General features: G+C 47.0%; 1 protein-coding gene and 1 pseudogene across 2 annotated transcripts; one reads left to right on the forward strand and one right to left on the reverse strand.

The window, feature by feature from the left end:
- The window catches only part of LOC145537689 (zinc finger imprinted 2-like), a 55,583-nt pseudogene that overhangs the window by 24,710 nt on the left and 14,963 nt on the right, over positions 1–15,910 (reverse strand).
- LOC145537766 (testis-specific Y-encoded protein 3-like) lies at positions 9,393–12,938 on the forward strand. 2 transcript variants are annotated; one of them, XM_081568580.1, is made up of 6 exons: positions 9,393–10,087; positions 10,669–10,746; positions 10,900–11,011; positions 11,109–11,254; positions 11,374–11,460; positions 12,728–12,938. In XM_081568580.1, exons 1-6 carry the CDS (start codon positions 9,572–9,574, stop codon positions 12,791–12,793), a joined length of 1,005 nt encoding a protein of 334 aa, XP_081424706.1. In that variant the 5' UTR covers positions 9,393–9,571; the 3' UTR covers positions 12,794–12,938. The 2 variants fall into 2 exon arrangements, with proteins under 2 accessions (XP_081424706.1, XP_081424705.1); XM_081568579.1 differs by having other exon boundaries at positions 12,783–12,938.

Below are 15,910 nucleotides of genomic sequence, written 5' to 3' on the forward strand. Positions count from 1 at the left end.
ACTCGTAAGTGAAAGCACACCTTTGAAAAGATGCTCAACTGCAGAGTCTGACATGAAGTCGATTCTTCAAGACCGAAATCATCCTCAGGTGGCTCTGGATTTCAACCTCTGTGAAGTTCCTCTGACTGACTTACTGTTTCAGAATCACCCTTTGCATAAACGTCCCACCACACTCAGAGGATCCTAGAGAAACTTCCTTCAGACACCAGTCAGAGGAAAAGCTCAGCTTCATTTGATCAACTGGAGTGTTTTCTATTTACGGGGGAAACATGAGCTCTTTGAAAGCACTCATATGTTTTTCCCTTTTCCCTCTGACTGCCAGCAAGCTCGGGGCCAAAATGGAAGACTGACTTTGCTAATTCTGAAGGCCGAAATAGTTATTTCTGTATGCAAAGTTTCTCCAGATCTCTCACTATTCTATTTTCATCTTTCTTTTTTTTTCAAATAAAGTTATTTATTTTAGTTGGGGGCTAATTACTTTACAATATTGTAGTAGTTTTTGCCATACATTGACATTTTCATCTTTCTCACTGTCTTGATATCCATTTTGTCAGTATATCTGAAATCCTTTCCGGAAGCAGTGAAAAAACCCACAACCAAATGAACAATCTACTTCAGAAAGAGAAGAATAGTATAAATGTATCATTCATAGGAACACTGCCATCTGGGACCCAAGAATTCCACAAACTTCATGGAATAAATGCTACTCCTGTTGCTTTCTACAGCATCAGAAGTGGTCCCTCAAACCCCAATCCACACAGAATTGGATGTTTCAGATGCCATTCAGAATTTTAAGGAATGGGGTGGTGATCCACCCTTCCTGACTAACCCAACTGCTCTCTCTCTTCCTGCCCTGTATCACGGAGAGATATTCCATCCTCTCTCAATGAACTGCAGGAACTGAGGTTCTGGAACAGTTCCCAATGATACAAACACGGAGGAAAAAAGCTCAAAACTCATCCCCCCTCCTGCTTTAAGCAGCAAGACTAAGAAAACCCCAGGGGACACACAACTTGTAGATGGGTCCTGTCAGAAGCTGTGTGTTGTCTGTTTTGTCACTAAGCCGTGTCCAGCTCTTTTGTGACCCCATGGATTATACAGCCCACCAGATTCCTCTGTCCACGAAGTCTCCAGGCAAGACTACTGGAGTAGGTTTCCATTTCCTTCTCCAGGAGATCTTCCCGACACGAGCATCAAATTTGCGACCCCTGCATTGGCAGGCAGATTCTTGACCACTGAGCTACATGATTAAGCCTGGCTATCCATGTATGTAACTCACAAAGTACAAGAGGTTTTATGGCTACAATATCCAATTTGTCCTTAGGCCATGTTTCTCCTGGGCCTTAATTAATTCTTATCTTTCTTGGGCATATCAACACACACCTGCCAAGCCAGCTGAGAAATTTGCTGACTGCTTCGCCAATGGACCGAATATCTTTCAAGTCATTCCTATGTTCCACTGTGGTGTCTGCCAACATGCCTGGCGTGTGGCAGGTTTGAGAGAAGCCTCTGCTGGTTCAGTCCCTAACAACAGCAACGGGGGAACTGCTAAGACTCAGGCAGCAGTTCACAACTAGGGGAGATTTAGCTTTGTCAAGACACTTTTGAAGGCCACCGCTGGGTAGATGCTACTGACATCCAGTTGGTAAAGACCAGGGATACTGCTAAACATGCCTCAGTACACAGGACAAAGAATTATCCAGCATAAAAAGCTAATAGCGCCAAGGTTGAGAAGCCTCGGGCCCATGTCAGGTAAATGCAAATATGGCAGAATACGGGCTCAGGTGTGCATCCTACAATGCCCCTTGAACTTCTACAGGCCTAAAGAAGAACTCAGCAGTCTGGTGCCACCCACTCGGGAAGTCTTATACTCGAGTGAGAAAATGTATTTTGAAATGCCTGGGCAGTGTGAGGAGAGGTAAGGGAGAAGAAACTCATCAAGGTCTTTGAACTGAACGCTTTTATCAATATCAGCCCTGTACAATGTTTTAACATTGATAACCATGTGAGGCATGTAAGTGAACATATTGGAAACAAAACTGCTTAGGTTCACAATGACCTGACTGCTAGAAGCAGCTATTACTTTCTAAGAGACTTCTTCTCCTGTGCTCAAAATCAACCACATTGGGTATCAAGGAGGTAAATGGTAGGCAGGGCCAGCTCAAGTCCTTGTCCTGCTCAGTAACTAGCTAGGGGACTTGGAGCTAATCCGAGCTTGGTTGTGCCACACTTCATGACGTCTGAGGGCGACATGACGTGTGATACTACAAATGGCAAGGTGACATCCTAAAACCAAATCAAGAAACCAGAAACTGGTACAGTCACTTACCCTCCTGCTTGGGAGATGGTTCTTTGGGTTCCTTCCTAGTGTTTCGACCCTCCAGCGGAGAAAGGTCTTCTTCTAAATCTATGACAAGTCTGCTCTCTGAATCAGAATCCAGGCCCAAATGCACTCTTGGGGAGTCAGTCTCACCTTTTCCCTTCAGCTTATCCTTTGTGGGAGGAGGAAAGGGTTTTTTGCTTTGTCTGAAAAGTCCTTCTCAAGCTGGGGCTCATCTTCTCCTTGACTGATCTTGAGTCCACTTTTTCACAGACTGGTGACCTGCTTTCAGCTCCTCTTCCATCTCCACGGGATTTGGCACTTTGGGCATTTTTTTTTTTTTGATAGCAGATGGCTCTTTGACCATCTGAGCCACCTCTTTGTCTTCAGCATCTTCTGGCTCATTCTTGGACCTCTGCTCCTCATCACCGATAGAGTTACTTCCGCTACTATCTGACTTCTCAGAATGCCTTGAATCGCCAGGCCCGACAGTCATATAAACATCTTCTGAGATTTCATTTATGCCTAAATTAAAACAACAACAACAACAACAACAACAACAAGATGTCGCATACTCACAGAAAAAAAGAGCAGGACCAGAAAACCGCAAATATTTACCACGCTCAATGCTAAAATAAAAAAAAAAAAAACCATGTTGCATCACACTGGCCTGGTGGGATTAGCAGTAGACTTAAGTTGCAGCTGACTACAGGTGATAAATGGAACTTGCCTGGAGAGGGTTTCAGTTACTGACATTCAAAGATGACATGGGACCAAACCATGTGAACTTCTAATCTATCCAGAGCCTAATCTTGGCAGCATGGGTAACTAACTGGGACACATAGAATGGGAGGGATGGAAGGGAACGCTACACAGGATTTGTTAAAACTGATCCATTTTCAGTTCAGTTCATTTCAGTTGAGTTCAGTCACTCAGTCGTGTCCAACTCTTTGTGACCACATGAACGACAGCACGCCAGGCCTCCCTGTCCACCACCATCTCCCGGAGTCCACTCAAACTCATCTCTGTTGAGTCAGTGATGCCATCCAACCATCTCATCCTCTGTTGTCCCCTTCTCCTCCCGCCCTCAATCTCTCCCAACATCAGGGTCTTTTCTAATGAGTCAGCTCTTCGCATCAGGTGGCCAAAGGATTGGAGTTTCAGCTACAACATCAGTCCTTCCAATGAACACACAGGACTGATCTCCTTTAGGATGGACTGGCTGGATCTCCTTACAGCCCAAGGGACTCTCAAGAGTCTCCTCCAACACCACAGTTCAAAACCATCAATTCTTCAGCGCTCAGCTTTCTGTACAGTCCAACTCTCACATCCACACATGACAACTGGAAAAGCCATAGCCTCAACTAGATGGACCTTTGTTGACAAAGTAATGTCTCTGCTTTTTAATATGCTGTCTAGCTTGGTCATAACTTTCCTTTCAAGGAGTAAGCGTCTTTTAATTACATGGCTGCAATCAGCATCTCCAGTGATCTTGGAGCCCAGAAAAATAAAGTCAGCCACTGTTTCCCCATCTATTTGCCATGAAGTGACGTGACCGGATGCCATGAACTTAGTTTTCTGAATGCTGAGCTTTAAGCCAACATTTTCACTCTCCTCTTTCACTTTCACCAAGAGGCTTTTTAGTTCTGGATATCTGAAGTTATTCATATTTCTCCCGGCAATCTTGATTCCAGCTTCTGCTTCCATTTTACAGATTAGGAAAAAAAAAGAGGGCCTGAGAAATCCCTTGTCCTGGGACACATAGAAAACCAAGACAGAGAGGCGAGACCAGAGACATGGGCTCTTGAGTCACCGCTAGGACTCTTCCCACAAATTCCCAAAGCATTAAGTCTTTTACTCTTTGTGTCCAGGACTCAAAGAAGTAAGCCAAGCCTTAAAGCAGCGGATGCAAACTCACAGCCCACAAGCCACATGGGGCGAGCAAACGTGTTATTAAGGAAGCAATGGTTTGACCCAATGCTTTCCAATCTTTCGTTATTTGTTGCTTTTAACTTAGAATACGCTGGCCAACTCAGAAATCCTGAAGTTTCACACAGAAATTAAGATGTTAGGCTTGCCGGAAAAGGCGGGAGACCTGGCCATTCTGGGTCACAGGCCTGCAAGGCTGGCTGGGGCTGAGAACTTCTGGCCCATTTCGGTTGGGGGAGCACTGTCTCCAGGTGACCCAGCTGCCCAGCCCCCATCTGGCTTCCTGCCCTGAAGCAGAGTCAACCACCATTGTGCTTCTACTGTTTTTCTACTTGTAACTGAGTCCAGAGGAAAGGCACACATTTCCATGTCTCAAGCAAAAGGAAAAACGATAAAACAGCAGGAGTTTCCTACATATACAAGCAAAAATGGGCAAAAGTCTATTTCTAACAATAATTTCATTTAACCTATTTATGTTTCCTGCTCCCAGAAGTGAGCATCATCCATCTGAACGTAAATAATCTGTTACCCTACAATTATGAAAAGAGGAAATCCCCATCGACTCTGTATTGTCTTCATTCTAGAGCAATGCTTACCATGAGTGGGATCATGGAAGAGAAAATCTTAAAAGGCCAAGAGCCACAAACAGCCCAGCAGGATCAGGAGTGAACTATATCCACCTCCTCCAGGGCTCAAATGGAAAGAACCTAAAAACCAAGTGTGGTTTAATTCCTGGATCTCAGGGCTGGTGCAGTTGGGAACTAAAGGTTGGACACAAGAACGACAAGCATGACCACACTTGCTTGGATACCGGAGCCCAAAGGAGGTGAATTCAGATCCTGCTCCTCTGCTTCTACTAGTTGTGTGACTGTGAACGAGTGGACTACCTCTCTGAGCCTCCGTTTCTTCCTCCGGACAATGGGTTTGATAACAGTATCAACCTTCCAGGGCAATCTATGCACAGTGCAGGGGCCATAGGAAGTCCTCCGTAAATCCTTATTGAAAATAACAAATTGAGGAGCTAGACCAGCTGCCTGGAAGAACCCAACAGGGATATGGACTGCATAGTTCATCCACGTCACTCAATGTCCTAGCCAAATGGGCGAACCAGCCAGGAGTGCTTTGGTTACACAGCCTGGGTGACTCCCAACTACAGCTTCTTTCTCACCCGAAGGTCCAGAGCATCCAGTGACAAAGAAACCTGAAGATTTCTTAAAAAACTGGGTCTAGAACGGCCATACAACTCAGCAATCCTGCTGCTGGACATACACACCGGGGAAACCAGAGCCGAAAGAGACTCGTGTACCCCAGTGTTCATCGCAGCAGTGTTTACAATAGCTAGCACACGGAAGCAACCTAGATGTCCATCGGCAGACGAATGGAGAAGAAAGCTCTGATCCATACACACAACGGAATTTTACTCAGCCATTAAAAAGAATGCATTGGAATCAGCTCTAATGAGGTGGATGAAACTGGAGCCTATTATACAGAGCGACGTAAGCCAGAAAGATAAAACACCGATACATGATATTAACACACATATATGGAATTTAGAAAGATGATAACGATGGCCCTATATGCGAGACAGCAAAAGAGACACAGATGTAAACAACAGACTGCTGGACTCTGTGGAAAAAGGCGAGGGTGGGATGATTTGAGAGAATAGCACGGAAACATGTATAGTATGTGAAATAGATCGCCAGTCCAGGTGCGATGCATAAGACAGGGTGCTCAGGGCTGGAGCACTGGAATGAATGACCCTGAGGGATGGGATGGGGAGGGACGCGGGAGGGTCAGGATGTGAAACGCATGTACACCCAGGGCTCTTTCATGTGAATATATGGCAAAAGCCACCACAATACTGTCAAGTAATTAGCCTCCAATTGACATCCATTTTTAAAAAGAGGTAAAAAATAAAAAGAAAGCTTCGAAAATATTTTAAGAGAGTGATAATAAAAACAGCATATCAGAATTCATGAGATGCATGTCTAGAAGTGCTCATAAATTTAAATGCTTGCATGAAAAAAGAATAAAAGCCTAAGCCAATGGAAAAAAGAAAAAAAAAAAACCAAAACACTCCCTCAAAGTGTTCAGCAAAGGCTACGTATAAGAAAGGTGAGGGAGGGGTGTGATTAGCTGTTGCAAACTTCTTGCTGTCAGATCGTGTGCTCTTGAAGCGAGGTGGTGGTCAGCTAACTGTGTTCCTGTAATCCTCGAGGGAAGCAAATATTATTCCCTATTCCCTGTTTCCCGAAAGGAAAGGTCCCAAGCTTGACTTTCACCCTCCACGGTCCTGGTTGGGAGGGGGAGGGGTCCCTGTGCAGGCCGGTTATCCTAGTTGTGGAGCATTCGTCTAGCACCCACTCTTGTTACTTCCAGCAGTGCTCAGTCCCAGCCGGAAGAGGCATTTCTCAGTTCTCTGTGCCTTCCTCTTACCAAGGCCCCCATACACTGCCCAGCCACCTTCAATGAGCGAGCCAGGTACCCAGCATGTAGCTGGCCCTCAGCCTCCTCAGTCTACCCAGATGGAAAGCTGGGTCCTGTAGACTGTGACCCATGGAGATTGCCACAACCATTCGGTCATGGAGGTGGGGATGGAACACGTTGGCCATTGCTTTGAAACCTGGGCCAGGCCAGTCAGTGGCTCCAGCAAGGGCTCTGGGACTCTACAAGACACAGCCTGTCCCCAAGCTCCACAGTTCATTCCCCAGCCCAAGGCCCGAGGGCCTAGAGGGCTCTGTGGGAAGGCTGTAATATATCTCTCACTACACTCTGCTGAGAGGCTTTTTGTTGGTGGTGTTGGGGTTTCTAACTGCACTAAAGGTCTTGGGCTGAGGCCTGCAGCTCAGTTTTCCATCCTGCCTCTATTACAGTATCTTCCTTGATGAGCTTATTCAACCTGTGACTAAAAGTTGATAACCTGGACCATCACGGGCCATTTCCAGTAGCCCGAGGACCACAGTCTACTCTGTTTCTATAATGCAGGGATTTCAACTTCACAATGTCATGTGATGAAAAAGGTTTCGTCTTCCTCTAACTGAAATATTTAACTTAGAATAATGTCCCCTTGGACATACATTGCAAATGAGGCTACCATTTATTTATTCACTGCTAGAATTATACTTGACATGAATATGATTGAAACAATTATTATTGGGCTATAGTCGCATTACAATGTTGCTTTAGTTTCTGCTGTACGTATGTCCAAGTGAATCCATTTTAGCTGTACATATATCCCGTCATTTTTGGATTTCCTTCACAGTTAGGTCACTACAGAGCCGAGTCGAGTCCCCTTGTACTTTCACTTTTCTCAAACTGTAACTTTTTCTTAAATTTTAACTGGGGGTTAATTACCATACAATATCGTGATGGCTTCTTCCGTGGGTCAACATTAATAAGCCATAAGTATATAGACGTCCCGCCCATCCTGGAGCCTCTCCCATCCCTTCCTACGCTATTTTTCTGGGTTCTTCCAGAGCACTTGCTTTGCATGCCCTGCTTCGTGAAGATGAAAACCTGAAAGATGATTTTTCTGTATAAAATATGTAATTTTCTCTATCTCACACGTGAGAACATGGGGGCACATTTTTCTATGTGAAATAGGAGATATGTACTTCATGTTTGAAAATCTATTTGTATAAGTTTCTTCATCATATTTGGAATCTTGTCTGTTTTACCTATGGATATCTGTGCATTTTTCCTACATGAATGGGGAATTCTACATATTTCAGATATGAAAAGTTGAGCACATCCTTTCTTGCATCAGAACTCTGAAATTGTACACATTTCCTATGTGAAAATCTCAATGAAATTTTACTGACATGAAGTATGTAATTAAGATATGGGGAACCAACATGGAATTGGAATTCTCTCTATTTCATAAATGAAATTCTGGGCACCACTGTTTCTTCGTGAAATACTTCATTCCTTGTATTTCTCATATATAAAACAATGACTGTCCACCATGGAATATGGAGTTCTCTATATTACCTGCACCAAAATCTAGGCATTAATTCTCCTTCATGAAAGTTGGGCTTCTCTATATTTCACATCTGATGATCAGAACGAACATTTTCCTATGAGAAATAAGGAAATCTCTGCATTTCATGTGAACCACTGGTTCTTCAGTCTCTGAAACACCTGTTTGCATTTGTGTCCCTGTGCATCAAATGTGTGTGTGTACACGTGTGTGCTTGTGGCACCTGTTTGTGTGTGTGTGTGTGTGTGTGTGTGTGTGTGTGGCCTAAGACAGGTGCTCAGTGTGAAACACCAGACATCCTAGGAGGCAGAGTGTGAGTGTTGCATCTATCCAGGCACTTAACGTGAGTGTGCCCATGTTAGCTATGCAGCCGAGAGGAAGGGAGTAAGCAATGGTCAGGAGGAGCACTTTGGTCCCCTTGAAACACTTCCAGGAGGAGCTCTGCTGCTCTGGGAAGTGCATCCGCAGGAGCACATCCTTAGCCACCGGGGTGCCTGCTCTAAGCCGTGGGCCGGGGGAAAGGCCAAGAGCTGACAGACCGCAAGCCAGGGGCTCCAGGGTGGTTTGGCTTGGGGCTGCATTGTGGGGCCCGAACAGCGAGCTGAGGAAAGTGCGCTGCTTCATCCTCTGAGGAGAGGATGACTGCATTCCTGACACTGCTCAAGCCTAAGGCACAAGTTTAGGGATGGACTCTGCAGGCGGTGAACTTCGGTGAGGTCAGCGGTAAGCCCGCCTCCCACACCCTGCCCGTGGCTTGCAGTTCAGATCTAAGGTGAGCACCTGTGTCCCTGAGGTACCCAGGAACCCCGTCTCACCTGTGTGGATCCCTGAGCACACGGAGTCGCCCGCCGCCCCAGAGGCAATTTCAAGCTTGAGGATGGTTGCGGCGTCAGGTTCAAGTTCCTTGCCTTCGCCTCCAGCTGGCCTGGCTCGCCCAGTCGCTGGGCTGGCACATGTGCACTGTTGGTCAGGCAAACGGCTTGCCTGGACCGGCGCACTGTGCGCTGAGCCAAGTTGGGCCCCTGGGTCACGTGCTGAGAGAGTGCCCAGAATTCCAAGGGGCGTGTCCCGTGAGCCAAGCCCTTTCGACTCCATTTGATTGGTTCTGTGATGAGGTCTAGAGGTCAGGGGGTAGAGTTCAGCCCCTTCCCGCCGCCATATTGTGCGTGCGTGGTGGCACACGGCTCTGCGCATGACTGTCTCCCTTTCCCTGCTCATTGGCTGTGGGCAAGTAGCCAGTTGGTTGTGCCACGTAGACTGCGGCCGGTGGGCGGGCTGTGCCGGCCGCCCGCTGTGCCCTCACGTGCAGCTTCTTCGCGGCTCTGGGCTACGGCCAGAACACCATGGAGAGTGAGACGGGGCCAGAGGAAGGCGGCAGCACCCCGGGATCCGGGGTCTTAGTTGTGAGTCCGGGTCTTCAGGAGGGAGGGACCCTGGGGCCTACCAGCCCGGTGGGGGCGGCAGAGGCGATGCAGGCCGCAGGCGAGGAGGCCGCACTCTTCTGGGTGGAGGCGGCGGAGGAAGGTGCGGCCCTGGAGGAGGGCGAGGTGGCGGGAATCGGGCAGGAGTTCCAGCTGCTGGCGTTAGACGTCATGGAGGAGGTGGAGCTGGTGGCCTACGAGGAGCAAGAGCAGGTGTCCTCGGAGAAGCAGGGCCAGGAATATATAAGCCCCGGAGCCCCGAGTGACCGGCCCGCACTGGAGGCGCTCAAGGCCCTGCAAGCCGAGCTGGAACCCGTGAATAAGCAAGCCCAAAGGGCCCACGCTCGCCTGAAACACAAGAACTGCCAGAGGCGGAAGCTGCATCTAGAGCACAGAAGTGCCATCATCCAGGGAATTTGTGGCTTCTGGGTCAAAGTTGTATCCTTGGTGTGGTGCTTGTGGATTTTTTTTTTTTTAACCTGGGCTATTGCAGAAGCGGTTTACAGATCGTGGATATTGGTTACCGTTCTATGTATCTGTTCCTGATATTAGGTGGGCTGTCCTTGCTGTTCTGGTTAGCACAAATTGCTACTTGGGCTTTACTTGCAGAGGTCCCAATCAGAATTGTCATTAGCACCAGGGACTCCTCAGAGAAAAGGCTTGTCTGGGATCCAGGTCTTCTCTGAAAAGCTGAGTGAATTTGGGGATGAGGTTGGGATGTGCAAATGCTCATGCTGCTTGTACCTCGGAGTGCTTGTTTTCCAGAAGTAAGCTAACTTTTAGGAGGCTGAGATGGAGCTTAGGGCCTTTCCTGTTAGGAACAGACCCTCTTATGGTAGTGCGTTCATAGGCACAGCCTTGGGGCTTGTCATGCCTTCATACAGTCTGCGTCAACAGAAATGTGACGAGTTAACTCGTAGCAAGTTGAAGTCAGGCAGTGCCATTCTACTCTTTAGGCTAGATTTGTCCTTCCAGCACTTTTTTCCTCTAGCATCTGGAGGCTCCTTGACCTACAGCAGTTTATGAACCATCCCCAGATGTCAGCTATGATGGCTGACCAAGATGAAGACATGCTTCACTTCATGACCAACTTGAAGGTCAGGCAGGGGACACTGATAATTGTGGAGGAATGGTGACTGGGGAGGGGAGAGGACATGATTTACCCCTGAAAACAGGAAAGGACAGCTCTTCTGTAAAGAGGTTTCACACCCACCCACCCCTACCCCACTCCCCACACTTTGTCCTGGCAGGTGGAGGAACTCAGGCATCCCACTCATCACTGCAAGATCACATTGTTCTTCCGGAAGAATAGGTATTTCCAGAATGAAGTGATTGTTAAGGAATATCTCATTAATGTCACCGGTAAGAGGCAGCTCCTTGGATGGGGTGGGGGGCAGAAAAGTGTAGGTTGAATTGGAAAATGACTTAGGTCTTTCTCCCATACTCCCTTTTCCTGCAGGATACCGCGCATCTCATTCCACCCCAATTCACTGGAACCAGGGATTTGAACGTAAGGCATACAGCCGCAGGCACCACAACAGCAGCGTTAACTTCTTCAACTGGTTCTTTGACCACAATTTCACAGGATCTGACCGGATTGCTGAGGTAGGGTCCCACGTGGCCACTGGGCCAGAATTGGTGATGTATGTTGGAGTTCTTGGCGGTGCACGGGAGGGCTCAGGGTCTGGCCAGCCCTGTGCTGACCTTGCTCATTGCCCTGGCAGATCATCATAAAGGATCTGTGGCCCAATCCCGTGTGGTACTATATGAGGAGGAAGGCTCCCCCACGAGAGGTACTGGGAGGACGAGAGGTGAGGAGCCCAGGGGCTGGGCACTGGCATTAACTGTTTTCCAGAAACTTGGGTCATTTATTTCACTTGTGGAGAAAGTGAGACTCCGTGGAATGCAGAGTACCACCAGGGAATGAGGGAATCAGCAAGAGACAGCAGGAGTAGAGAACTGTAGTGAAAAATGGGTTCTAAGTAGAGAAGCTTGAGGTAGATGAAGTGGCCTGGTCAGGGCAAACTCACTCCAATTTATATCTGACTCAGCTGCACATCTCTGAACTGCCATTCCATGGCCAACAAGTGTACCCTCAGGCTTCTCTTAAGTTGGGGGCCACCTACTATTGAAGTCCCCTTTCCACAAAGGTCTGTGAGTCTCCTTTCTGCTAGGCTGTTCCCCACTGACCATCATTTGATTCCATTTTGATCATCACACTTGTTTTTATTTTCTTCTGCATCTTTTTCACCTGCCACCCTCATTCTGAGAATACTGACCACTGTGCAGGATTCTGGAGAATAGTCTTTTAACTTACTTATTTCAACTGGAGGATGATTACTTTACAAAACCACGGCGGTTTTCGCCATACATTGGCCAACACGAATCACCCGTATACACGTGTATACACGTGTCCCCCCCAAATGCTGAACCCACCACCCACCGCCCTCCCCTACCCGTCTTTCTGGGTTGTCCCACAACATGACTTTGTTTGCCTTGCTTCATGCATCAAATTTGTGCTGGTCATCTATTTTGCCTAAGGTAATGTAAAGGTTTCAGGGCTATTTTCTCAAATTAACCCAGCCTCACGTTCTACCACTGAGCCCAAAGTCTGTTCTTTATATGTCTGTGTCTTATTTGCTGTCCTGCATGTTGGATGTTCAGTACCACCTACACGGTCCTAAACTCCGTATATTTGTGTTAACATGCAGTATTTGTTTTTTCTCTTTCTGACTTAACTTCACTCTGTATAATAGGCTCCATGTTCATTCCAACTCATAAGAATTGAGTTTGATGTATTCTTTTTTAGGGCTGAGTAACATCCCATTGTGTATATGTACCCCAACTTCCTTATCCCTTCATCTGCCGATGGACATATAGGTTGCTTCCATGTCCTAGCTCTTGTAAATAGTTCTACGGTGAAGACTGGGGTACGTGGTTTTTAGTATGTGCCTAGAGAGGAAATGTAAAAGTTCACAGACTCTCCCTCCTGGGAATTGACTTGAAAGATTAAAGCTGTCTTTAGTGTAGTTCAGAGAGGATAGGTTTACATATCTGTGTCTGTGTCTGTTTTGAAAGGACCCCCCCGATCTTGAGAAACTTATGAAGGAGTGCCCCCCTTTACCTAAAATAGGAAACCTATGAAGGTGCTTCACATGAAGATCAATGGCCAGCTAGTTCTCTCGGACAGGAAAGTAATGCAGAGCGGTCTGGTGGTGAAACGGATCGAGAGGGAGACACAAGTAAACCTGAAATAATTCCGAAGGATAAATAAAAAGCATCAACTGTATGTGTCTGTGCATTGTTTGGACAGGTCCTCAGGATAAATACTTCAGCTCCGCGTAGGATTCTCAGTTTACCGCATGGGAATTACCAGACCATGGAGAGTTGTAGAGGGGGTTAAGTCATATGTTGGGTTGTGTCAGGGGACACAGTACTTCCTGTGGGGTGGGGGTTGGGGAGGAAGAGGAGGGGCCATTAACTGTGGGTCTGTCAATTTTTCAAGGGAGATGTGGATGTTCATGGAAAGGGTCTGGTGAACAAGGGCCAGAGATCAAAATAGTGGGACGCAATTTTGTTGGAAGGTGGTGCCCCAGGTATTGTCCCTGTTGGATATCATCAGATACTTGAAGAGTACAGGACAAGGAAAAAGCCTTAACATTCAGCTCACTATGAACCACATAGCCTCCTTGTGTGTATGACTGCACAGTTCAGCTTTGCTCAAAGTCAGCTTCCCAGAGCTAGGGTTCCAGGTAACATCTTAGGGGATGGGGGCGTAAGGTATATAGAGGGGCTGTGGCCTAGGGAGAAAGTGAGGGGGTGGGAAGGCAGTAAGGATATTAGTTTCTGGCAAAAGTGACCAGGGGAAAAGATCAATTGCCAGGAAACAGAGAGACAAACAAAAACAGATCCCATCGTATCTGTTTGAGCTCATGTGAACTCTGTTCTTTTTTTCCAGGAACTCAGTTTAGGTACAAAGTCTGCAGGGGCAGAAGTCAGGGGAGTGGGGATGGTAAACAGGCAAGGTCCAGCCTACCCAGCCATGCGCTCTGTGTCCCATGATGGCTCGGTGGTTAATATCCCTTTTCCCAGGAAGGCTTAAGCTCTGTGCCCAAGGCTCTCTATCAGGCCTAGGTGTACAAATAACCGTTTTCTCATGAACCCTCTGGTAATAGTGTCCCTTCCTTGCTGAATGTCTCAGCACAGACTGTTTTCAACCACAAGGGACCTTCTTCTGGGGCTTTGTCGCTACTCTGTGGGCCAAGGGCCAATGGGAACACCTGGGGCATACGGAGCTCACCGAGGGACTGGTCAGCACTTAGGGTGGCCCTTTCCAAGTAGATGGCTGCTTTCCGGAATCACGTCCACCTCTGGATCGGGCAAAGGACAGACTGGCACAAAGGGAGTAGGGAGAGTTCAGCGTTTGTCCTCCCTTGTTGTCCTCTTGCCCCAGATACAATGGCTCCAACGTGGGCATGCCTGAGGGTGATGGATCTGTCCCACATGGAGTTCTCACTCCACAGCTTGTCTCCCTACAGCAGCATCTCTTTTGAGGGCAAAGGGTAAAGGATGAACGTCAATGTTCATGGGTTTATGGATGTCCCCTTCAAGGTGCACTGAACGAGATCTCCTGCTCAGGGCCAACTTTTGCATTTGAATATCTGCACCCTCGCTTTGCCCCTTCTGCAGAGGAGCATCTACAGTTCCAGAAGGCAAGGCTTGGCCTTCTCTGGGTGCTTTCTGTACAAGCAGCCCAGCAAACACTGGAAACATGTCTTCTTACTTTCTTATTCTGTAAACTTCAAAGAACCCTTGGGGCTCTGGCAGGCTGGTACCTGTCTTTCTCAGCGCCAGTTCAAAACAAAGCAATGGAGAAATTATGCTGTAATAACTGCAGTGGGTGTGGGATGGCATATTGGTGCATGGTTTGGGGGACCTTAGACTGGCCTCATTCTAGGGGCTGCGTGGTATTTATCCACATTCAGAAGTTTTAGTTAGGCATTGCAAAGAACTTAAAGACAAGACAAGTTAAGGACAGGGTCCCCAAATGCCTAATACTTCCTGCCTTCAGTACCAGTGCTTCAGTACCAGGGATGGCTTTAGCTCTAACCTGTCCTGGAGTGAAGACTGCAGAGATAGTCATGGATCGGTTAGTGAAACTGAACTGTGTGTGGTTGACTTGATGGTCATTCTCTGGAAACTTGCCATGACTTGTGTCCCAGTGTCTTTCGGGCTTTCACTTGGGCCCTAAGGTCTAGGTGCTATTAGATTTGACTGCGCACTTGGACGTGTTGTGTAAGGTTTTCTTCCACTGAATATCAATGCGTGGGAGACTTGGCGGATTACTGATGATTTCAAGAGCATTCTGGCTCAATCACCCTGAGCTGCATTTGTTTCCTGTTCCCTAGATGTGTTCATGTTTTCCTCTGTTTAGAATGAAGATTGGGTGTCTCCGTTGTGTTTGCCCATGAAGGTGAGCTGATGTTTCTTCCTGTGGGTCTGCCTATGCCTCCTGTCTTCTTTGATGTGGCACCCATGCCTGTGCCATTATGCACAGCTCTGCTGCCGTAGCTGTGTCAGTTCTTGCATGGCCCTATTCAACATACATGAATTGTGTTGCTTGTATTCCCTTTTTTGTTTTAAATTTGTGTGTCTTTGTTAGACTGTGTGTGAATTCGACCCTTTCTTTCATTCCTGGATCAAATGCTTCCAACACCTTGAATAGTGACTTTTTAAAAGAGTTACGCGATATTTGTGAACAGCAAGAAATGCTTTATCGCAGGAATACTTAACAGTGACCCACGTTTGGAAACAACAATACCCACACACTTACAGAAATGCCCGTGGGGCAAGATTATCACTCGTTGAAGTGAGAATATTAATTAGGATCACAAAGGGCAAAGATGTTGCAGGAATGCATCTGTCAGAAAATTTTTCATCTGTCAGAAAAGATTTGGGGTTGACTTGTTAAGTGTTCTATAAACGCTGCTGCAGAAATGAAGGACATTGACTTTTACCACTTCTTGCTTTGATCATTAAACTGACATTACCCATGCAGTATTTCTTCATGATTTTAAGTGAAGCATCACCCAGGCAGTAGGAGTTGGGGCTTGCCTTTTGCGAATAGGAAGTTGTTAAAGAATTCTTGTCCTCAGTGACCTTCTATAGCCCGGGGAAAGGGGGTGCATGATCAATTTCAAGTTCAAAGCCCCTTGCTATTTCTTTGTTGTTTCTGGAAGGAAAGCCCAGGGAATATTATCT

This window comes from Giraffa tippelskirchi, chromosome Y, assembly GCF_054371585.1.
Source record: "Giraffa tippelskirchi isolate mGirTip1 chromosome Y, T2T-mGirTip1v1.2.pri, whole genome shotgun sequence".
NCBI lineage: Eukaryota > Metazoa > Chordata > Mammalia > Artiodactyla > Giraffidae > Giraffa > Giraffa tippelskirchi.

What these genes read in the sequence shown, in the direction of transcription:
- LOC145537766 (XM_081568579.1), top strand. Translation starts at nt 9,572, where the DNA reads ATGGAGAGTGAGACGGGGCCAGAGGAAGGCGGCAGCACCCCGGGATCC. An exon ending in GTGGCTTCTGGGTCAAAGTT is followed by an intron (nt 10,088 to 10,668) that starts GTATCCTTGGTG and finishes GACCTACAGCAG; the next exon opens with TTTATGAACCATCCCCAGAT. An exon ending in GATCTGACCGGATTGCTGAG is followed by an intron (nt 11,255 to 11,373) that starts GTAGGGTCCCAC and finishes TTGCCCTGGCAG; the next exon opens with ATCATCATAAAGGATCTGTG.